Consider the following 24,990-nt stretch of genomic DNA (forward strand, 5'->3'; position numbering starts at 1 on the left):
CACTTCTCTCACATTCTTCCGATTTGCACAGGTCACGTACTTGAGGGATCTCTCTCCTCTGAATTCATCCCTCTTCTCTGAATTACCACCTGTAAGTGGCTGAATTCATTAGAGCACTCCTTGGAGAAGGAGCGACACCAACCCACTAGACGCTCGTGTGAAAAGCCCCTTAACCGGGAGTAAAAACATCAAATGTGAAGCAAGGAGAGAAGGTGGGAGATCACGTCAGAAGAAATAAAAGCGGAAGAGGAGAGAGGCCACGTTATGTAATGCTGAGGATGGAAATAGGCCTGCGTTGCCTGAAGCGGTGAGAACTACCAACAGAAAAAAATCCAGTACTTACGTTATCATGAACTCAGTAAAGAAATAAATTTGGCAGGACTGCTACCTTTGCCTAGGTCCATTTTTCTGTTAAAATGAGGATAAAAAGTGCTAAGCACAGCACGGTGCCGTGCTCAAGGGCGCTGTCAGGAATTCAGTAACAATCCATGTATGATACTCAACTAGCATTCACCAGAAGATACACAATTGACTGAAAACACTAAAAAATAAATTATTTCGAAAGTGTTATAGGAGGAAAAGAAGAACAAGTACCATGAAACTGAAAAACCCCGCTGCTCCTTAATGAAGTGGGGACCCGTGGAGGGAGCGCTGGACTCCAAGTTTTAAGAAGTATTCCATGCATTTTCAGTTTGTACAGGCACCGAGGAATCGACACGAAGACCATTTTCTCCAGCCAGGCTATTCCCTTGCAAATGCACAGCAACACCACCCGCTTTAATGACCAGTTAAATGAAGTCAGCCAGCTGGATAATTATCTTTATAAAATAATTAATCCTTGGGTCAGTTTCTTACTTAGATTTGTAAAACTCCGAATAAAAAAGGGAAAATTCAAGTTAAGTTTGCAACAACTGACTTAATAAAAAAAAAGAAATCTTCAATTCAATTAAAGGGTAAGAGTCGCAGAAAATATAGATATTTCTTATAATGCACGTTAACTCAGGGGTGAATCATGGAGGTCCCATAACACAGACCACCCATTGAGCAGGATTCACACAAGGCTTAAACATTTACACAGCCAAAATATTCAGAATTGCAAAGGAACCAAGAAGGTGGCGAGAAAAGCAGAGAGCATGAGTTTTGGGATGGTTATGAATCCTGGTCCCTCAGGGCACAGCTTCCTCACCATGAATGAGACAAACCTTCCTCGGGAAGGTAGCACAAACTGCCCACAACCTCTTTTGTCTTCTTCTAAAGCATCTCTACCATCTCCATCAGCAGTGCCAGGGCAAGCACCACCTTGAGGGACCCGTGCCCAGGACGCTGCTGCTGCAACTCCACAAGAGCAGCTCCCAAGAACAGCTGGAGATGTTCCTGAGGAAGTGCCACAGGCACCAAAATACTCAGAAACTCAACAGCAGGTTTGATCCGTGAGCGCTATGAGCTGCAGCTGTAGTAATTCCCTCTGAACCCTTCCCACACTCCTGCTCTTCCTCCAGAAACCACATCCTGCAGCAAGGGTCCACGCTGCACCGCCCTCCACCGTACGTGAGAAGAACCCAAACCTCAAGCTTCAGAATATCGTGCTGCAGTTTGCGCTGGAAGTCGAGGAAGTGGGAGATGGTCAGCTTCCCCTTTAGATCCGCCCCAAAGAAGTACGTTGTCAGCGCGGAGTTGAAGCCAGTTTTCAGGGTGTTCCCCGTTGTAGACCGGTCTCTGTGGCGCATGCCCATGCTGGTTTGGGAGCGAATGATGCTCTGGACCTAAAAATAAAAAAGAGGATGTCAGCATCAAAACCACCACTGGGACTTACACTAGTCAAGTATTGGGATGACGTACTCCAAGCTCAGCCATGTCATCCTCTTTTTTTTCCCTGAAATAATTCTTAAAAAGACATGACAAAAAATTGGCTAAAATTAGGCTTTGTTTTTTTTCAGTCCTCTTGAAATAAAGACGAGTATAAAATGCTTAAAATTAGTTTTAAGACAAAATTAATCCAGTTTACAGATGAGCATTTTAGCACTGATCCTACGCCCGGTCAGCAGAGAGCAGGTTGTTCCCAGTGAAGCTGCAGGAGGAGAGAAAGCTGAGGCAACTCCAAGGAAGACACAAAACCTGCACATGTTTCGGAGCTTCCGCTCCTCCTTTACTGCGCATCCTTGTCAGTTCGTACCAACCCCAGTTAGCTCACGTGGCATTTTCTTTCCCTTCGTGCAGAAAAAGGTGAATTTTCAACCCAAGGGCACCCTCTCCTTGCTGCTTGCCTCTCTCTGCCACAGCTGGAGGTTCCTCCATCCCCGGGGCTGCGTGGCAAGCTGGGCTGCAGGCCCAGCCTGAGCCACCCAGACACAAAGACAGCCAAGTGTGAAAGCACATATTATAACATTTTTAAACACATTTTAACAAACCATGGAGGCAAACAGCCTCCTCCTCCCCAAGCACTCCGCAGCGCCCTGTAGTCTCTTGAAGGCACCGCTCAACTCGAGCAGATGCTCAAGGACAGGGCAAGGAAGTGCAGGACAACCTCCTACCCTCCATGATACGGCAAAAGGTTGAGCTTGACGGATGCAACAGTCTGAAAAAATGCAACGGTGTGTTATTTCAAGGGTCCTGGGTTAATCTAAGGGGGCAGCCAAGGCAAATGCATACTCACTTCCTCTCTCCATCCCCAAATATCCCACCACCTGCCCATCCCAGTGATTATTGCTGGGATATCAGAAGCCAGGCTTATTCTCTGTGTAATAACTATCTCTTCCAACAAGGCAGTAGAAGATTTCACATTAAGGACAACGAGTGGGAGAAAGGAGGGGGAAAAAAGCCACCCAATGTGCTGGCCAGCACTTAGAGTAGCATCGACGGCACAGGCTTCCCAGAGCTCCAGTGAACATCACCGCTTTGCCTTCAGCCTCTTCCTCCTGCTCACAAAAGTTGGAAGGGAGGAAGGAAACACGCGCTGGGATGCAAGGAAGGATTTTTGCACTGTAAATAGCAACTCCTTATTTTGCTTTGTGCTCCACTTGCGAGCTCTGGGTGCATGCTTTGGAGACAAATATTTATAAACCGTCTGAAGCCGTGCAGTTGATGACCAGCTTGGAAAATCGCCCCTGCTTCTCCAGAAGAGTGTTGGCCACACAGCAGACAATTCGACAGAGCATCTTTCCCCCAGTGTTATTTATACAGCATCCCACGCCCCTCCTTTTCTCTCCCTGTCTATAATAACAAGCGTCCAACAGTTTGAAAATCCATCTGTGAGCACTGGAGCCAAAATTATTCAGCTGGTTCCTATTTTGGGTAATCCTTCTAACATCCAGAGAGGCAGGCAATCACTGCAAGGAGTTGTCCTCCAGCCCAACCAGTGCCATCCTCCCCACGGCTCATCGATCGTACGAGGATGTGAAGCACAGGGATGCTTCACTGTCATTCGTACGTATTTCAGCCTAAGTGCTTGCAATCTGTTTCATCTTTCGCACCAGACAAGGGAAAAAAAGAAAAAAAAAAAAATCAATGAAAATAGTTAACGGCTTGAAGAGAAATCATGAGTAACACTGCCTGCGAGTCTACTACTTTTCATCCGACTTTTACATGAAAAATAGAAGAGTAAAAGAACAATTTACATGCTGAAGGATGCGAAGTGGAAGATGGTACTAAAGCAGGCATCAAACTATTCAGCACCATGCACTAACCATGGGCATCAACTGCAGAAAAATCTGAGGGTCTTCAGTGAGGCCTGAAGAAATCAATTTTTTCTTATTAGGTAGTTAAAGCCTCTTATTTGCATATTAGAAAAATTACTGCAAGTAATTTTATTTCTTGATGAATACTCTTCAAGTTTTCCAGACACTAATGAGAAGAGGGACCTGCTGTTGGCTGTCCCCAAAGACGACGTGTGAGACAGCAGTATGAAATTTCTTCCCACCTGCTCACAGCCAGTGAGGATGGTATGATGCTTCTTGGTGACCCCTTTCTTTCCCTTCTTTTTCTTCCCGTTCTCCTCAAAACGATGTTGCTCTTTTAAACTGATGCCACCTCTAGCAGCACAATTCCCTGGAAGGGTCTGTTCCAGTTGTCCCTGTCAGGTAAGGTGGTTATGGGACAGGTCTGCAAACCCTGCCATCCTTCACGCTCTGAGGCATTTCCATAAGGAGCGAAAAAGAGTATTTATCATATAAATTACTGTGTTATATAATAGACGTGTATACTGTAAGACATGTACCTCGTGCTGAAGCTCGGGGTTGGCTTTAATTCTGTTTGCAAAGCGCAGCAGATCAGTGGTATCTGTGAAGCCATTGTCAGCTTCTTCTCACTTTCCAAAACAGCTCCTTCATCCTCTGACTCGAAAGCTCTGGAAGATCAGTCTTCACCAAAATATTCCAATGTTAACCAGGATTTTTATTCCTTTATACAGAGGCAGTGACGCATTTAAAAAGCTCTTCCCAAGGATTTTTATATGAATTAATGCACATGTAACTTCCTTTGCCTACCAGATGATTTGAAATAATTCAATTTAATTTTGTACTTTCATCTTCATAGCGCTTCTGAAACATTCATCCTCAAGAAACATTATTTCTTACTTTACATGTCTAATGAAAAAGCCAAATATAACACCTGCGTTAGCACCTGGTGCCACTGCATTTTTAGCAAGCATTTATTATGGAGATAAATGCATTTAAGAAAAGTGGAGAACGGTCTCCACTTCCCTTAAATCCATTTATCTCCATGATTAATTTCACTCTAGAACATTAGTAGCTACTGTAAAACACCTTTTGAATGGTTAAATGTTATCAGATAGCTGCAGTGGAGTGCTACAGTCATGTGCTACGCAAATAGAAGGAAGAACGGTGGTTTTCCCTTAGGAAATAGGAAACTTGGAATTTTTAATCGCTAAATTAGTAGTTTGTAGGGAGGCAGTGCCCAGTAGCATAATAACCTGGATACAGCTGTCTATTCAAATTTGTACTCAAAGGAAAATGAAAAACTCCTGGCTTTACAGTACAGGCTATCACGTGAAGGGATATCGTATTGGAGACAAACATCCTCCCATGCTCCTCACAGTCCAAAGTTTGTACCTAAAAACGTACATTTAGCAGATACAACTCTGGAGAAAAACCCTAAGAATGACATCATACCCACAGGTAATAGTTTAAGGAGGATGACAGCAAAAGATGAGAATAGAACAGCATCATTAAGGTTGGAAAAGACCTCCAAGATCATCAAGTCCAACTGTCAACCCAACACCACCATGCCTACTGAACCATTTGTAGATTAGAAAGGGGGAATTAATTTAACAGACCTGCTTTGCCACGAGTTCTCCCTATTTATAGGAAGTGCCCCAGGCACTCTTACAGACTCTTCTGAAGTTAACTAGTCGCTCAGTCAACTGATGAGTGAGAATTTCTAACCAGATTCTTCAGAGCTGCTTTGTTCTCGGCTATCAGTACATAGCTTTTCACCTTCTCCAAGTACAGATGCCCTAGCATCAAAAGCCCCACAAGGGCAGGTTATTTTTTTGACCACAGATTTTCATTTCGTTTGCCCAGAAGCAGCAACTTCCACTTGCCCATTAAAACGTATAGACCCCAGGGATGTGGAGTCACAGAAGTGCTGGTGCCACATAAACATTAGGTAGATGAGTGGTCTATCTCCTTGTCGTGGTTTTGTTAGTGAGGGGGGGCCTAAGGTGGTAGCTTCTGTAGGAAACTGCTAGAAGTTTCCCCTTTGTTCAGTGGACTCGGACAGGCCTAGGGCGGACCTGTTGCTGGCCAAGGCCGAGCCGATTGGTAGCAGAATGTTCCGTGATAACGCCTCTGCGATAACGTATTTAAGTAGGCGAAAACAGAAAAAAAAAAAAAAGAAAGAAGAGAAGATGTGAAGAAGCTGAGTTGGGGCAGAAGCACAGAGGGGGAGGTGCAGGCCTCATGGGCCTTGCAGGCCTCACCCTCTGGCCTCTCGCCAGGCAGCTGACTGGGCCCGACTTGGTCCAGCCCAGCTGCAAGAAGTGGAGAGGAGATGAGAAGTGAATAAGATGTAAAAAAAGATCCTGAGAGACATCTACCAGCCTGTTGTGAGGAACGGCTGCAGACGCCAAGGTCAGTTCAGAAGGAGGGGGAGGAGTAATATGGCTCCTGGCCAAGATTCCCCTGCAGCCTGTGGTGACGACCATGGTGGAGCAGGTTGTCCCCCTGCAGCCCATGGAGGCCCACGGAGGAGCAGAGATCCACCTGCAGCCCGTGAAGGACCCCACACCGGGGGAGGTGGATGCCTGAAGGCAGCTGTGGCCCGTGGAGGCCCCGCTGGGACAGCTGTTCTGGAGGGACTGCACCCGTGGAAGAGATGACCCACGCTGGAGCAGTTCCACAAAGGACTGTGGCCCGTGGGAGGGACCCCATGCTGGAGCAGGGGAGGAATGCGAGGAGTTCTTCCCCCGACCATGAAGCAGCGGCGTAAAACAACGCGTGATGAACTGACTGCAACCCCCATTCCCTCTTCCCCCCTGTGCCGCTCGTGGCGGGGGAAGTTAGTAGAGATAATGTTAAGCTTGGGAAGAGGGAGGGGTGGATGGAGGTTATCTTGTTCTCTGTCTCATTATCCTGCTGTTTGTAGTAATAAATGAATAGTTTTCCCCAAGTCGAGTCTGTTTTGCCCGTGACGGTAACTTTAAGGATTTCTCCCTGTCCTTATCTCAAACCTCGAGCCATTTTTCCTTATATTTTCTCTCCCTGTTTTCTCGGAAGGTGGGGGGAGTGAGAGAGAGACTGCGTAGTCTGGTCCGATCGGGGCTGAACTACGACACTCCTCTGCCTTGTTCTTTGATAACAGAGGTGGTGACTCCACACCCAACCAGCCAGTTCCCTTTTTTGCAAACCCATTTACTGTTCCTTACACGAGCAGCACACACATGGAGCTTTGCTAATATACAGCAACTTCAGGATGTTCACGAGTTTCCAAAGCCTTCAGGTTGTTTTCTACACAGGCAAGAAAACCATACACTTCTGCCTGAGGAGGTCAGATCTATTCTCCACCAACATCTCAAGTCTTCAATCTCTTCTCACTCTAACACAATCACAAACTGTAGCTCACAGGAGGACCTCACCAATATCGGACACGCAGGCTAAGCTCATTAAAAAAGCCTGCATCGAACTCCCTGCTGATGGAACCTCGTAGGATGTAGGGGAAAGAAACTAATGAAAATACACTCTCAACATGTTTTTGGATTACGTTAAAATAAAGGGCTACATTCTTCTTTGAAGCAAACTTGCACTGGTTGTCCTCCGGAGACAAACAAAATTAAGGAATGCAATAAAAGCTGCAGAAGAAAGTAGGATTAAAATCCTGTGATGCCAGCACAGTGAAAAAAATTCTCTACCTACTTTGGAGGTGACATCCTGTAAAGATACCTTGGTGACAAAGTCACAGGAAATCAGAGTTTATACTTACAGTTGTCCTAGTTGAATTAGAAATTATGTCTTGAAACACTCGGCTAAAAAAAAGGCAGGCATTGAGGCAACACAGCAGAGCAGAGAGGGAAAAGACGTAAACCAGCAGTATCACAAAGATAAATCACAGTAACATCGTAGAGGAGTGCTGCATTTATGACTAACATGCCATACCATTAGGAAGTCAACCTCTTGTTCAACTTGCCTGCTCAAACTCTTCCATGTCCACCTCGCCGTCACCATTCAGGTCAAACATCTTAAAGGCGATTTCGAAATTCCTCTGGGGAGCTACATAAAAAACACAATAAAAACCAAAGATCAGTTAACAATGATACAAAAAATTCGATAAAAAAGGTTCAAGTTCAGAATGACTCTATCCAAAAGCAATTTTCCATAATTCTTGCAATTTTAAGAAAATGCAGCTCTTGGGAACCTCTACCTGTGAGCTTCACGGTGCTCTTTTTACTAAAGGTATCAACAAGAAGGTTGGGTGGAGATGTTTCTTGAACAAAATTTATTCCATTTGCAGACAGAACAAGCACACAAACGAGACACCATCTGATATTCCTAACGACAGTCAACACCAAGTGATGCTGCAGCAGGAGCTCCAGCCTGCTCCATGTGGTATAACACCAGTTTGGCCAGAGGAGGTTCCTCCGGCGCTGCAGAGCACTCTCCGTGCTTTGCGAAGCAGCCGGTGGGTGAGGAGCAGACCCGGACTTTGGGCAATTCTCCTCCAGACTCTGCTCGTCTAAATGCACAAATTTAAACAAATCATAACCAACTGTGTCCCAGTCCAGTTAAGACACTGAGATGACACACGAGCTGGAGCTCACCAGCTGCGACGCACTCGAGATGGCGCGTTACCTTATTTTTCATTGCCTTTAGTCTATGTTGTCATGATTTATTTAACCAGAACGCCGCAAAAGCATCACTTCACAGCCATCCATCACAGCAAAACCATGCTCTTTCCCCTGCATCCCACCAAAAAAGTTCAGTACATTTCCATTTCAGGCTCCGTAACCCATCACCATTTAAAGCTACAACATAGTGCCAGAATTTTTTTTTTCCAATATATAAGGATTTATCTTGCTATGCTACTTTCAGATACATACCACCTACAGGAATTTTGGTGTCTGATGGAATTTCTAGGGAATCCCCTAGGCCATAGTGCTTAGGTTGTCACCTTAAACGATCAGTTAAAACTTGACCCCCTTTTTTGTTCTGAAGATGGCTCTGCCCCACCCAAATCTGGCAGCAGGATGTGGATCCCTGGTGAGGCTCAGATCCCTTCAACCTCATCTGTTGCAATCCACTTTTAATATTTCTTGCGGATGCTCAGAAAATAATGAGTTTCTGCAACCAACACTCTGCGTTGAGGCATCTCCCAGATGGAGGTGGGAGGGGGAGCACAAAGAGGAATCACTCAAAGAAATTAATACGGAATTAACTGAACTGGATTTTGTACGTTAGTTACAGCTTCAATTGAGGGCCAGGAGACTTTTACACCGCGTTTTCCCCTTGCTCTAATAAACTGGAGCACTTTATCACCGAAAGATTCAGCAAACGTGTTAAAGAGATCGCTTTTTCCAATCACTTTGCGCCTTAAACAGATGTAGAACATTAAACCTGATGGCAGTAACGGCCTGTCACGAGCCATACAGCACATATATTCCAGTCCTTACCACCTCTGCATTCCCAATTTCCTCACACCAATTATTTGGGCTTTAAATTCCAAACACCATGTGCGTCAGTGATGTCTCCCATCGCCGTGGCCGTCACCAGCAGCTTGTGGTGGGTTGTCTTCCCTTCCGTACACAACTCTGCGACAGAAACCATGCTTCTCCATCCTGCTTGCTGGGACTGAGAGACATTTGCTCATTATCCCTCGTTAATTCATTGTTAGCTGGGCTGTACTCAGGGGGACCACTCATCCCCCACACCAACTCCATCATCTCTTCAATGATGGAACCTAATTAAGGGATTTATGCAAAAAGCCTCCTCTGTACCCATCGTTTCCAGTGATTGATTCCCCATTTCCCTGAAGAGCAACGATATTAAGCACCTTCCAACCACCCTTCTAGTATTTAAATAACACACACAACTTGATTCACTGTAATTGCAAGCACTGTGTGAAATCCTGGACAAAATGTCTCGTTATTAGCCCCCAAAATCTAGCACAAGAGTTGTTTCCTCTACGAGGATTTAGGGGACTATACAAAGCTCTAATTTAGTTACAGATGCTAGAAACAGCAATTTACACATCTCATCTTTCTTCCCCCACTTTCTCTGCACAAAGATGTATATTCTGAAACTGGAAAATTTCTTACCCCTTGTTAAAAAAACTGTTTTTAAGGTTTTTTTCCCCCCCCTCTCCTTTTATTTAAGGAAAAATATAATACCATGTCCCATTTGTGCAGAGATGGGGAGAACAGAGATAGCAAGACACTTACCCCTCACAAAGGCCGTTGCCTTCCTTTTCCTTCTCTAAATACACAGGGGAGAACATCCCTTGCAAAATTAAAATTAACAGTTCAGCATCAAAAATCTGCAGGGTCAGTATTTTTTAAGGACAGGGAAGGAAAGTGCCTTTAAATTGGCAAATGTAATTACTTCATTCTGTTAGCTAATCAGCCACACAGCCCGTTTCCTCCTCCGATCTGCATATCTAACTCCAATAAATTGTAACGCCACTTAAATCCAGCAAATGGGAACCCAAGCCAAGGGAAACCAGAGGGCACTGAAGACAATTAGCTCATCCTGCTCCCGCCCAGGGAGAAATGTTCATTAAGATGTGTGTCCCTGATCTCCGGGCAGCCTGCATTTATAGGTCCTCGGCGAGATGATTTCTGCCTCTCCCCTTGGCCACGTTTCTGACCAGGATTTACGGGGGAAGAGTCATCCCGACGGCAGGTGACCCGGCCTTGCCCACCCTGCCCCATTACTCGTGGTTACATCAGCCCGCACAACCTCCATTTCTCTTCTTCCTCCTCTACTCACATCTTTCAGAAGCTCGCAGACCATAAAGGCAGCAGACACCAGCTTGCCGAGCTAAACGTAGCCTTTCCTTCCTCTCCTCTTTTATTCTGCCTCCTAATGTGACCATTCTCGACTGCAGCTTCTCTAAATTTCCCCACTGCCTCCTTAGTTAAGATGCCTCAAAACAAAGACGATATTCCTCCTGCAAGGGTTATCAAAACCATTTGAAGGATTGTTTGCTTTCAAGACGGCGCCATGCCTGTCTTTACAAGAGAAAACCATTTCTGGATATTCCCCAAGAGCGTTTCCAGCCCCCTCTGATCTTGTGAGTGATCTCCTCGCCATCCTTTTTGACATTATTAAGAAACAAGATTTTTCATTGCAACTAATTTCCCTTGGGCAACGAGTCAGGAACTGGTGAGGGCAACTGCAGTTCCTCCTCTAGCTTTATTTCTAGCCTTTAGGTGTTCAGGAGGATGCGATGACTTCCTGATGATTCCTCCAAATCATTAACACAAATGAAAAGACGGTACTGGAGCCCACACCAGTACAAATTAATGAGTTACCTATTCCTAGCTTTGAGATACACGTAACTCTATCGAGAAGGATCAGGTTGAAATCATTCTGTAGCCCCACAGCTCCACCAGCTCTACGCACCCAGTTGCTTTTTCAACGAACCTAGGAGTCAGTGCAAAGGGCAATTAACATTTTTCCCCGACTCATTTGTTCAAATCAAATATTTGGGAACAGAAAAGGGATAAGGAAACCCAAAACCACAGGCAGTAGTGTTACGATGACGAGAAGCCTCCACCATACAAACAGACGGCGAGCCGCAGCGCTGACCACACTGAAAAAACCCACTCGATCCATGAGTAGAAAGCCCCTGGGAACCTCTGAGGGATTAAACGGGTTGATTAGGCAACTTTAAGCCAATTACGCCATTTATAACTATTTTCCATTATTCAATGGACCAATTTGCATCACTTAATTGCTCTTTATTGCCATTTACTCTCACCAGAAGCACTCTGAAAGGCAATAAACGCTCACTAATGACAAAGGCCACGTTTTCATTATTTTTGTACTCATTTCTTCTTCTCTTTCCCCCAAACTCAATGCTCCACACAGAAATACCTCTCAACAAGTCTTCCCCTCAGAGTCCAGTTGCAACTCATGCAGTACATGGCTACGGTCACTAAAATCAAGAGTCTATAGGACATCTGCCTCAAGCAGAGGTACTGCATTTTAGGAAAACTATTTTGAACACAATTTTTGAAAATAAATATAGCTCCCTTCACATGTAGCTGAAAATTTCTTTGAATTCAAACACAAAGCAGCTCAAGACTTCAATATCCATCCTGAAGCCCAGTAACTCCCCAAGCAACTCCAGCATGGGACAAAAGATCAAAAATTCAGCTGAGGAGTTACTTCAAGAAGAATTAGTTATCAAAAGTTTAATATCCTATGATTGCTTCTTCCTCATCTATTCCCAAATTAAGAAAAATATATTTACAAAGTAGTATCCAAAGCTGAAAAAAACTATACCTTCATAATCAAGGTAATCTAAGGCAGAGAAAGATTCTCACCTAGGGAGATGGCTCTTCAAGTCTTGCAGTTACAATGGTTTTTCTGGTTTTTTTATGCCACAACATTAAAAAAGCTTACCTTGTTCCTCCAGCCAAAGATTAATCAAGATTTTTCTTTTTTTTCCTCCCTTAAGTTACATGAATCAGCACAGTCATTATTCTGTCTGACTCTGCACAGCGATATTTTAACTGAGAAATTTTTCTGTTATGGGAATATCTCTGCCTGAAGGAAAGGACCAGGGTCAGAGACCTAATGTTGACAATATTTTCCTTTCAAATTATTCCACTATTTCAGAAAATGAATCTAAATCCCATCAACATTTTTTTTCAATATTAATCAATGCAGAAATGTAAAGAAAAGGCAGCTAAAATAACATAGCCATGGGTTAGCATAGAGGCTAAATCAGCTTTAAAGCTAAAATATCTTTAAACAGCAAAGGGCTATTTCTTATCATAAGGAAGAATCAGAATTACCTCAGAAATAACACAACAGAAAGCAAAGAAGGGGTTAACTAGTACAGCTGACAGGTAATATCCCAAACTCTCTCCTTGTACAGAAACACATGGATCAGACGTGGCATGTCCCAGATAATGCCATTTTAAATCTTTCTTCTATTTAATTAATTTCTAAAAATTTTTTTAAAATATTATTGCTGTTTCACTTTGTATTTTGCTTGTGAACCAAAGAGCCTGCGTAATTTGGACACCAAATTCTGTATTTTGGTTTTAACATCAATGACAAGTGTACAACTCGGTTTCCAGGATTAGAGACAACGTGACAGCGCCTGGGCTGGAGCACAAGACTTGCCGTTCAACAACTTCCCACCAGTTATGGCACGACTCACAGAGCACCGCTGAAATAAAAATTTCCTCTTACATGCTTCTCTGAAATAAGGACCTGGAAACAAGCTGTGAAAACAGCAGCTCCAAATGAAGGCCATTAGAAGGTGTGCTCTCCAGAGAACCCCCTGGAGATAGACGACATCCCAAACATCTGCAGGTTCTGGGATGTTGCTATGAATAACAAAATTACTGCATTTCCTAATTCTATGGAATTGACTGTCCTTTGCAACACAGATACGTGGAGATCCACCAGCTCAACACACCACGCAAATGCAGGGGATGAAGAGATGAACACAAAGAGCACGTGAAGACTGCACGTAGAAATATTCCATTAAACTCAAAGCAACCTGATATCCTTTTCTTGTAGAAATGAGCCCTATAGCACTTAGAGCTGCTTTGCAGAATTAAAACCCCACTGGTAAGCTAAGAGATCTCACTTGTGGCAGGGAAGGAGGCTGAAGACATGCACATCAGCCAGCAATAGACATTGAAAACAGCCACAGTGCAAACAGACCCTGGAGATGACACCGTCACGTGGGAGAGCACGCCGTGCCACCTCCATCGCAGACATCCGCACAGCGCTCAATATCCAGCCAGAAAATAAGTTCCACAGCTACACAGTTTGGGATTTATTCCCTATATAGGGGAAAAACAGGAAAAAAAAAGCTAATCTCTCCTAGGCAAGAGGCCTCTTGTGGGCCAGCACCCATAAGGGGTGGCAGCATGCCATGCTCTAGAAAGAACCCGCAGGAGACGGGCGAAGGAGCTGCAGGGCTGCTCCAAAAGCCCTGGCAAGAGAGTGATGAGTTTGGCTTGAGCCAACGCTATTTAACCCTCCTCCCAGGAGGAGTAAATCCAGACACACCGACAGCCCAATTACAGAAATAACACCGACTCATTCTTTTAATGCTCAGCTCCCTTCAGTACCTGCTTATCAAGTAGGCATTAGCGCACCCGGACTACCGACCGTGTTTGCTCTGAAATTGCAGTCGCTGATGACGGAAAAGCTCTTTCTCTCCTTCCTCCACCTGCTCTGCAAGCCCTAAAGCAAAACTCTTTTTGGTTAGAGAAGTGACGTTTTGGCTTTCCTGTGACATTTGAAGGACCCAGGGCATTTTGCTGATCCTACGGGCATTTTGCTGACCCTGTATTTTATTCATCTTTCTACCTCTCCCCCAAAACACAGGGAGTGGCTGAAGCAACCAAAACCGTGGGGTACCGTCAAGGCCACTCAGCTCCCATTGCCTTTAACAGAAGGCTGACTTTCCGAAGCAGTTAAACGATCTTTTATTAGTTGTTTTAAAAATACGTTTTCACAGAGACACGGCAACTAATGAGAACAGACAGTGCTAGAGCGAGAAACCACTTGTAAATAAAATAGGGTGACAGACTTCACTTTCTGTGCAATATGCAAACACCTCTCTGCGAACAACAGGCAGGTGAAGCCTCCAGTCCTGTCTCCTCTCCTCTCCCTCCCCGGCAGCTGCCAGGCGGTCCGCATTTCAGAGAACACAACTGAAGCTGCAAAGACAAATTAAATTAAAAGTTCTGGGAAAGAGCTCTCAACGCCTGAGGGTGCTCCGGCAGAGCCGGGGAGATGGGCAGGAGAGGCCTCGGCAGACTTGCCGGGCAGGACCTACCTGAGGAGCACAATAATATGAAGTTTTTCCTTTTCAGAGGTTATCATTGATCAGTTCTGAGCTCAATAAGCCAGACCAGACTGCAGCTGATCTCTTCCCATCACTTCTGAGCACGGCAGAGGAGCGCCACTCCCTCCCGCCTCCCATTCCCAGACCCAATCTCACGCTCCCTGTGTGATCGTCCTGCTTTAGCGCTCAACACGTCATCTTCCTTTCTCAGTATTTAGCGGCTTTTAGCTATTTGGTGGAATCCACAGCTCTCCTGTCCAGATACGTGCTTAATGCTTGGGTTAAACAACAAGTGAGAAAACCAACAGCGATTGGTCACAGTTAAGATGTACTTCCCTCATTCTATTTTATTTACTTCCTAGGGAAAAAAAAAATAAAATAGTCAGGAACTACTGGATTCCTGCAAGGTAGTGTTCACAAGTAGCAGTCAGTTTTCTATCTAGCCACAGGGTAGGGTTTGTTGGGGAGTTTTATTTTTATAAAAACAAATGCTTTAAATATTAAACCAAAACTCTTCCTCTGGGAAATCACTGTTTGAGAGCAGCTCCAGAGACATTCCTCCATCTTCAATGTCCATTCAACGAGCTCCCAAAATACCTACAAGTCAGTCTAAAAGTCAACGAACACTTTTTTCCCTCTTTTCTTTCCCCTCCTTCTTTGAAAGCTCCTACCTTGCCCACTCCTCACATCATTCCTCAAAGCACAACGCCCTCAATTCTGTCTCCTTCTGTCACTCTGACTCCCCAGTAACTGTGAATATGTTTAAAAGTCCAAGAACAGGAGGAAGAAAATCCGTCCCTACTGCACAGCCCCCCAAAAATAGGGGCTACTATAACACAAGGTGGTCTCTTTTATTCCCACAACAAAGAAATTACATCAAAGCAAAAACAATTTCTTTTGCTGCTGCCTGTGGAAGCACATTAAATTAATTTTGCAAATGAAAATACCTTTGATAATTGTGGCACAGGCCAGACTAATTTAAGAATGGAACAGCAAAAGTCTTAGAGAATCCGTTCTGAGACTCAAAAAAAAAAGCAGATTAAAAAAATAAAAGAAATTCCCTGGGCTGAACCAGCTTTATCTGTCAGTGCCTGTTTTCACAACATGAAGGTCACATACAGGTCTTCCACCCCCACGTCCATTTGACAACAAACAAGACCTTGAACATCAGTTCTCCCCTGTAGCAGATCCTCAGAAAGGCCATCTTCAGTACATAAAGAGCCGCCTCTTTCATTTGTCCATGTTACAGCATGCAAGAACACAAGAAAAAAAAATAAAGCACCTGTTACTTCTACAAAACACCAGTGAATTGCCCAGCTGAGTCCCTGAGCCAGTAGCGAGTGGCGTCTACAGCAAACTGGAAAGTGTCCAGCTTTTTAATTCCTGTAATCACATCACCATGAAACAGATACAAGATTAGATGGCCAAGTTCTCTTTTTTTTTTTTTAAGTCTGAAAACAAAATGTCTCAAGTTCACTTGGACAGTGGCATATTCCCCATTACCCCATATCTTCTAACGGGGCTGAAAAAGAACTGGAATTTCTGTTGACTTTCCTGTTTGTGAAGCAGGACCTCCCAAGCTGCTACAGAAGTTCTGCAAATGAGGTTCTGAACTTGCTTTCCCCATGAAGGAAGTCTAGAAATGCCATTTGACATGACCAAAGGGTTCAGTTTCACTGTTTCTTGCCAACAGAGCAAACGTTTAAGTGCCAGCACTTCAAGTGCAGAAGGTTTTGCTGGAACAGACCACAGAAATATCACAAACGCAAGTCAAGTGCGGCAGGGTGAAAAGACAGAAGGCATCTAACGACACTTGTTGAAATGTAAACAGCTTAACTTCTCTCCTCGTTGGATTACATCACGCACTAACCAGTGAAGAGCTGGAAAGCAATATTCATCCAAACACAAGAATATAATATAAACACACCTCAAGAACACGTCTCCATCTACAGTTTTGAACGGCAAGTCAAATGACTAATTAAAAAAAAATTTGCCACATTTGAAAATGAGAAATAAATCTTCAGAAGTCATCAATCTGCTTATCTTTCTGAAGCACTTGAAGTCAAGTCTAAACCAGATGAAGCAATAGCAATTATTCACGCAGCTCGAGTTTCAAGGAATCAAACCTTTTAGGGAAAGGGACGTTTACAACAATAGCAAACTCATTGCTTGTAAACCTTCAAAACTTAAAAAATCCCACAGTACTTACTGGAAAGGACCGTCGTAAGGAAGATGTAGTCAGAAAAAGATATGAGTCCGCATTCTCCAAGCGCGTAAAATATGCTGTCTTCATCGGCAAACTTCTCTCGCTCCTGGGATAATTTCTATTTATCCATCCGACCCGCATCCCAAAAAGAGAAAACAAAGCAATCAATCAAACAGAGAAACAGAAGGCTTGCTTTGTATTCTTGCCACCAACAAGCCATTCCGCATATGCACACCCCTGCTATCTCCATCCATATTCAGTGGACCTTTTCCAGCCTTCGAATCTGTCAGAAACGCTCCATCGAGATCAGTGCTTCCCCATCTCAAATGAGGGATGAGGAACTGCACAATATTAATTAGTTGGTTTAGCCTAGCTGAAATACAGATGAATAAATCTGTCCATTTTGCTTAAAATTGTCTGAATCTTTGAGATTAGTGTTCTGAAAATTAGATTTTTTTTTTATATAGGAGTCAAAAAGAAAATTATTATATTTCACTAACAGCATTTTAGTTATTCTCTGTTGTAGCAGTAGCCAAAAATATGAATATAAAGGACAATCAAATTATCAAAACCATGTAATTATCAGAAGCACACGATCCAGGAGCGCGTTTAGCAAGCTCATTAGGAGGACCAGGACCGATACCAATCTCAATCTCTCTCTCCAGTTCTTTTTCAACATCTTGTTTTAATAGAAAATACCACATGTGTTTTATCAGCTAATTGCCCTTACTAAGCTCAAAATCCAAGTCCCTTCGATCCGCTGAAGCTTCAAAGGCTGAAAAGGATCCACAAAACTGTTAGGAAAGCCACACTGGTGACCCACTTTAAGAACATGGCAGGAGGAAGCACACGCAAACATGGAGGAAAACGAAATAAGTGAAGAATCAAGGAGAGGAGGCGCGGATGAGGTTACTCCACAGAAACCAGGTCATGCAAGCACGGAAGCATGGTGAAAGCGAGGCTGAATTTAGGAACGGTTTTAGGAAAAACCACTGACAAACACCACCACACGAGGGTCCAGCTACACAACTGTCCCCCACCGTTACCTCTGTCTAGCGGAGATCCCATCATATACAAGATAAAGGAAAGAAAACTGGTTAACCGACAATAAAATAAGCAGGCAAAACATAACATCAAGTTGAACTGTTAGGACTTGCGAAGGGCAAGAAAGTTTTGAAGCAACCAGGTCGTTGCTTTGACTGGGCGCCGCTATGAAGCCTGAGCAGACATCCCAGCAAGAGTTAGCACGTAGCCTCTCCAAGTCAGGTCAGACCCACTGACTGCAGCTGATGTCTCTCATCCACCTCAAGGTTGGGTTTGGGTTGGGTTTTTTTTCTTTTTGAGAGAACTCACCATCGTGTGTGACTGCAGAGTGGGGATGAGCTCAGCTAATAATTTAGTTGAAAATTTAACCCGTATCTGGCTCGGAAACCACAAGAAAAGAGACAAAAATAATCATACAGATCACAAAAAAAAAATGATCACAGTTTTCAGGAAAAAAAGTTCAGCTCTATTGATCATATAAATCTCTTCCCAGTAGCTCGTCCCTTACCATCTGGAGAGCGTCAGGAATTTAGTAAGAGGTGAAGCACTAACAGCAGACAACATGCTAATGGCATTAATTTCATGCAAGACAACTGCTATTTATGCTTATGCGATACCAGATTTAAGGATCATTTACTAAAAAAAAAAAAAAAAAAAAGCTTTTGCTACCCTTCCCGTTGAGACGGATCCGAAGGAAAACTACGCTGATGCTTATGCTAAGGACAAATAAACAATTTTTTTTTTCCTCCCCTTTAAACCGAAGGTAGGATTTGTGGAGAAAGCAGTTTTCTGTGATTGCTGCTGACGGTGTTGCCAGTAGCATCTCACCCGCTCCTGTGATTTATTGCCTCTCCCTCCCATTGCCTGTCTTTATCATAAACTATTAGCATCCTACTGCACCCGCTCAAAGGATCCCACGCAAAAGCTGCAGACGTTGGTTTATTCATTTGTATCGGTCTGTTGTCTGCACTTAAAATTCACAGTCAGCATCAAACAGCGTAAAATACTCCTCATAAGCTGAAAACCCCATCCCTAGACTAACAATAAAAAAAGGTATTAAATTAACTGCTCTGTGAAATACAAAGGTTTAGACAGACGGGAAGAAGCATTCACTCATTCGCATCTTTGAGCAAATAAAGTAAAATCTTCTATTATTTATTGTAAACAAGCATCTACTTGCCAGAAACCTGGAGAAGGGGAACATACACTGTCACTACGGTGCCCAGTCTGCCTGCATCTCACAGGAAAGGGATTTTTTCCTGCTAATCTTAACATGGAAAATAATAACTGACCTGATCAGTAAGATTTTTTCAGGCTCTCAGCACTAGGAGAACAGAAGTTTAAAAAAAAAAAAAAAAATTCACATTTTTCCCATTTATTTTCTTCTGGCTCACTGAAAAGCTGTGTGTGCTTTCCACAAAGTAGGTGGGAAGCTCTCCTCGCTACGGGACGGGCTCAGAGCATCCTTCTAAGCAGTTGTTCCCTGCCATTAAACATGACATTCTATAAAGTTATATTATAATTCCCAGGAAAAAAAAAAATTTTAAAAAAATCTTAAAAAAAATCAGTCTACAAAGCAGAATGTGGACTATTGCAATCACTCAGGGTTCAAGGTGGAGAAATTTGGTCAGACCTTCTCAGCAACAGCTGAAGCTGTCTATAGACCTGGAGTTTCTTTTCTGCATCCTAATTGCATTTCAGAGCACCATCTAGCTACCCTTCTAGCCATCCAGGTAACGAATGGGATTAGAAAGTGTACAGAAAAACCCCTAAGCCTCTACCTTATTTTAGATACGAGTCATCTTCACAAATTACAGTAGTTATCCACACAACTTCAGGACAACTTGCACATTTCATGCCCTTTTGCATCTGAACATCAGCTAATTCTCAAAGTCCTCAGTTAAAATAGTCAAACATCTTCCTTTTAAGAATTTTTTTTTTGTGTTAAATCCATTCCCAAAACCAGAGTCATCGGTTAAGATCATTCAGCACGCCTGAGAAACATTCAAAACCGAGCACTCACGAGTGAGCAAGCCACAGGAAAGTTTACAAGTAGCACGTATTTTTTAATCAAGCAGTAGATTCATATTAAACAAGCACACAAACGAGCAAACATCAAAATTAACACACAGAAAGAAAAAAAAATCCAAAAGGTACCATGGCCTTCAGCACAAGCACGGCTGGGTAAGTTCAGTGAAAAGCCATCAGTCCAGTGGAATAAAACATTGTACAGGCATTCAGGCAAATTATCTTGTAATATCTAACACCAACAATCGGTAAAAAAAAAGTAATTTCACTTCAAAACACAAAGCTTGGTTTGCCCTTTCCAACTCAGTCTCCAAGCCTGGCAAACGGCACCAGAACAACCAGTTGCCATACGCAGGCAGCTCCCCACGCTTGTGTTACGGGGCAGCTGCAAGCATATGAGGACCCAAAGACAACCCAAACGTCACATATTCTGCCCCCCCAAAAAATCAGTCTGCTGCTGGAGCCTGCCTTGAGCCAAACACATGGTACAGCTTCCAGGAAAAGAAAAAAAAAAAAAAAAAACCAAAACAAACCACTGATTCCTTCCATTCCTCACCAAGTACTACCTATGAAAATTGTTTTCCCAGGGTTGCAAGAAGAGTGAAGCCTGTTAATACTTAATTAAGCAAATCTGGAAAAAAAAAAAATGTAGTTTTGCAAGTCAAGGGATGCCTTCTCTGCAAAGGCAGAGACGGGGACACAAGGTGTGGTGCTGGTGTTTGCATTCCTAACACACATAGGGAAAAAAATCCTGATCAGCTAAATCCTTGCAGCTCCACTCCATTTTGTATTTCCAAAACTGCTTTATGAGCAGCATTTAATCTGTCACTTTGAGAAGAACACATTCTTGTAAGTCACTTAAGGGTCCACAGTTTGTGTTTCAGTCTGGAGGAGAAAACACATGTTGGGCACATTTATCCACATAACTGAAGTTCCAACATCATCTTTTTCCTTATATGCACCAAACCGTCACGCATTTCTCAGCCTTACGCGACCGTTTGACAGTGACTTACGCCTTCCAGAATAACAAAATAAATACCAAAGTGCATGCAAGACCGTGAGTATTTCTCCAGAGCCAGAAAGGAATTTTATAAACGAGTAAGGAATTTGAGATGAAGTACAACCACATCTTTTATTGAGAAAGGCCATCATACTCAGTTCGTTCCTTTTTCAAAGGAATACTTTGAGGTTACCGACGCTGTGTGAGCAAATACGAAACCATGAACGTCTCAAACAGTGAAGTCATCTTGCTGCAAAGCAATTCTCTTTCAGTCCCAACTGACCACCCTCAGTTACGCAAACCATTTCAAAGACATCTGTTAACAGATTTCGTTTATGGTTAGCTGTAGATATATAGGGGAAAAAAAAGTTAAAATGCTGAATGTTCAGTATTAAAAAGAAATATTATTGTTAAAAAGTACAAGTTTCAAAAAAAAAATCTGTGTTAAGTTTGCCTAACAGACAATTTCTTTCCTTGTTTCTGAGTTTTCTGACTTTATGAGCTATAAAAGTGACCCTCCATATTATTCTAATTTTAGGACACATGTCTCTCTACAAATGAAATCTAAGAGGAGGAAAATAAAAAAACCCACCCAAAAAAACCCCACTTCAGTACTTGTGCATGTAACAGGGAGCAGCACGCGGAGACACGACATGCTATTAGTCCTGCTCGCACGTGGCTTGGTACCTTGGGTTTAAATCAGGAGATGGCATCACTACAAACAAAAAAAAAAAACCTATCAGGAATCCTTCTAAGGTTGGGAAAACAAATATTTTAATACAATTTATTAGACAATCCATTTAATTAATGCGTTTTAAACACTCTGGAGCACCTAACACACGTATTGTCTGTCCGCTTTAAAAATCTTAGCTGGCATCTGCCGTCTCATTAGCTCCTTCCCCAGCAGAACTGTTTAACATCTGGGGAGACACAGACCGAGGCGCTCGCTGACGCGTTTGCAGCAGATGGCCGTGCGTTAGTCCATCACGCAAGACAAGGGAAAGCCCTAATGATACGCCAGTGAAAACTGCAGGCAACGAACTACAGAAATTAAAAATATTAATGTTTTGAACTCTGTCCACATCAAAATGCTGACTTGGAGGCTCTGAAATGAGGGAGATGTTTTAATTTTTGCTCTTTTTTTTTTTTTTAAGATACAAACTTGAAAGAAGCAAAGCCCTGTATTTAGAGATTTTATGAGAAGTCATGTTGGCACCTCACTACCTACATTAAGAAAATTGAAATACAGCAATAAAAAGGCTTTCAGAATTAAATTTCTAAATGGTGCCTTTCAGCCCAGATGCTCAAAAGCCCTTTAGCAAAAAAAGAGGCAGGGGATGTCCCTCCACGCTGTTAAACCAGGACAAAAAGACTATATTTTAATAAAGAGGTTTTTCAAACCTTTGATTTGGGGGTGATTTTATTCTGTATATATGCACAGGGGGGAAAAATAGAGCTGGACATGGATTAAGCTGCTCTGCGTACTCTTTCCCGCTGAATTTCAATTTGGACACGTACAGAGAATTAAAAATTCGGCAGTAAGTATTACTACAGGTGGTCTCCTGAGACTGGAAAGAGAAATCTGCATTCCCTCCTTCCAGCAAGGCTGTAAATATTCATCACCTTTAGAACAAACGGCACCTGAAACGCAAGGCCAGCATTCTGTACGACCAAGGAAAAAAAAAAAAATAAAATAAAATGACACAGACTTTCCCGACCCTTTGCAGGCAGCAGACCCACTCATGCAAGGGAGAAACCCCTGCTGAAAAAGCAAATAGGAAATGCCTCGGAAAAGGGACAGTCTACACTTGTGCTCCCACCCGCCGCGCTCAGTCCTCCGCGGGGGAATGAAATCACCATCTGCAGGACCACAGCTGCGTTCATCATGGGAATTTGATGGGGGGGAGGATGAAAATTAGGTCCTTGAGGTCCAAATCCTGCTTCTAAAATGAGTTAGCTTTTGACACCTTGGAATTTAAATGGCTATTTAGGTCTCCAGATGGGAAATGGGGATATTGCTTCCCCTCGCCTCAGCCCACATTACCAAGATGAACTCATTATGTTGATAACGCACACCGCTCGTTTTCTCAGATCAGAATTTCCCTGTGAGAGTACAGGAGGAAAACAGTAATTCTGGACAGAAAGCAAGTATTCAACATTGGCTCAGCGGATGAGGTTGGGGTCATACACTCACCCCAACCAAATGAGGACGGAGTTTGGGAGAGAAAACCAATCATCACACTCACAAACGGTGTAAAGAAAAAAATTAAGATGCAACTAAAAATCTTGCCATGTCCTTCCACTCTCTTACTCCTTCTTTCTTCTTCACCTGCTTCTCCATCCAGACCTTCCCTCCTTCTGCAGTCAGTGAGGTCAAGCATCTCCTAAAACACTCCCTCCTGCCCTGCTCAATCCATCCTCCTTCCCTCTTCCCTTCTCCCTAACTCCATGTTACGCAAGGACAGAGGTTTCAGAGCTCAGCTTTGTATCCCTTAAGTATTAAGCATTAAAGCCAAAAGTGATCTCATAAACCACTTTCTGATTAAAAGACTGCATACACCCACAAAGGGCTGCTTATTTTTCGCTAACCTCCCCTCCGGATTTCATCATTAAGGTCACAAAGCTACAGCGCAAACAAAGCATTTGGAGTGCATTTCCCTCTTTACTTACTAATCCTAAATAAACTTTCCCCTCTGCTTTCTAGTTCCTTTTCCTGGAAACCATCAGCCAAATATCTTCTTTCTAAAATAGTCTTTAATGTATTTGACCCTACATCATTGTGTAACTTGAAAAACTCAGGAAAGTGTGTAAAAACAGCCTTCCCCAAACTTACCCTCCTGCAAATACATTTTATTTCTCCACAGCATTTGACCAGATAAAGCCTGTCCTTTCTCACAGACTAAAACTAACTCCAGGGCCTCGATCGAAAAATGCCGTTTTCCAAGAGAGCCAGCCTACCACAGCCTCATCAAACTGCAAAATAAGTCAGAAATAAGTCAGGAGCCTCAAAAGACAATGTAAAAAGAGGAGGACAGGGAGATATAAGCTCAAACTTTGCTCAATGATGTTCCCATTAATAAAGCCAGCTATTAACGCTTACCCTGAGGGCTGTAAGCTGAACAAGCCAGATTCAAGTATTTGGAAACAAATCCTTTAGGCTGAGGATGAAGGAGAGGATTCAGGATGATTTATTCAGGGAGCAGAGAGAAGGGGTAAGCGTACACTGTCCCTTTTACGTGAAAAGTGCATATCATGAGGTCTGAAGCACAAACTAAAGCACATGCTGTCTGCTTTGTACCTGCCAGAAATCCTGGTGGAAGGGGAGAGGGTTAGAAAAGGGAAGAAAATGAGGGAATGCTTGGTTACACCAAAAAAACCAAACCAGAATTAGAATAAAAACACATGTATCACAGATATTAGTAGCTGGAAGAAACACCCGGCAGGTACCTAGAAAGCAGAATAAGAGAGGACATACAGCAACCAGAGCATTTTAGTAGCATATGCCAAACGAGCCCTGTGAAAACGAGTAACAGAATTAGTGGTACAAAAAGATAATAGCACGTAGAGCTCTGTCAAAACTGAAATACACCATGAATGTTCGGTAGATGAGGTAGGGAAGGATGAAGCTTATGTACGTGGATGTAAAGCAACCTAGGTGTCCACCAAGACGTTCGTGCACCACACGTTTACCTGCATTAGAAGCAACTAAGTGTTCTCTACGATTAAATTAGTTTTTATTAAAAACAAGCCAAGTAAACAAATTGCAGTTCAGTGTTTGCACAGGTCCCAGCGAACCAGACACAGGAAAGAGTGGTGAGGAACACAGAAGTAACTCAAAACTGCTAACCAGAGCAAACAGGCAGACCAAGTTTGGCTGCGGGAGAAAGCCAGCGAGCAAAGAAACTCACAATCACAGGCACTGGGGTCAGCAAAGAGAGTCAGTAAGAGGAAAATCTTGTCTGCTCAGCTCAGATTTCCTGAGTACCTGCAATAAACTGCATCTCTGCTTGCTTCCACAAAGGGCGACAGGCAAGAATGATCTCCTGTCAGTTCGTCAGGACACTTCTGGGGACCACAGAGGAACATTCGTGTAGATGAGTAGAAGTTTATTACATATTTAAGAAGATGTCTCCTGGCTATTATGCAAAAAAACCTACCTGCACTAAGATCAGAAGTGGAAGGAATTTAAAGCAGAAAATCCAACATTCTCCAAAGACCTTCAAGA

General features: G+C 43.2%; 1 protein-coding gene across 3 annotated transcripts in view; it reads right to left on the bottom strand.

Moving 5' to 3' along the window:
• The window catches only part of MICU1 (mitochondrial calcium uptake 1), a 95,100-nt gene that overhangs the window by 25,261 nt on the left and 44,849 nt on the right, over positions 1-24,990 (bottom strand). For 2 of the 3 annotated variants that reach the window (XM_086752780.1, XM_086752781.1), the window contains exons 7-10: positions 18,047-18,112; positions 16,697-16,811; positions 7,639-7,721; positions 1,566-1,763 (exon numbers count right to left, since the gene is read on the bottom strand). In XM_086752780.1, the coding sequence (XP_086608906.1) occupies positions 1,566-1,763; positions 7,639-7,721; positions 16,697-16,811; positions 18,047-18,112 (462 nt within the window). The remainder of the gene's footprint in view (positions 1-1,565; positions 1,764-7,638; positions 7,722-16,696; positions 16,812-18,046; positions 18,113-24,990) is intronic. The other variant, XM_086752782.1, reaches the window with a different exon arrangement.

This window comes from Chlamydotis macqueenii, chromosome 7 (assembly GCF_036417535.1).
Source record: "Chlamydotis macqueenii isolate bChlMac1 chromosome 7, bChlMac1.mat, whole genome shotgun sequence".
Classification (NCBI taxonomy): domain Eukaryota; kingdom Metazoa; phylum Chordata; class Aves; order Otidiformes; family Otididae; genus Chlamydotis; species Chlamydotis macqueenii.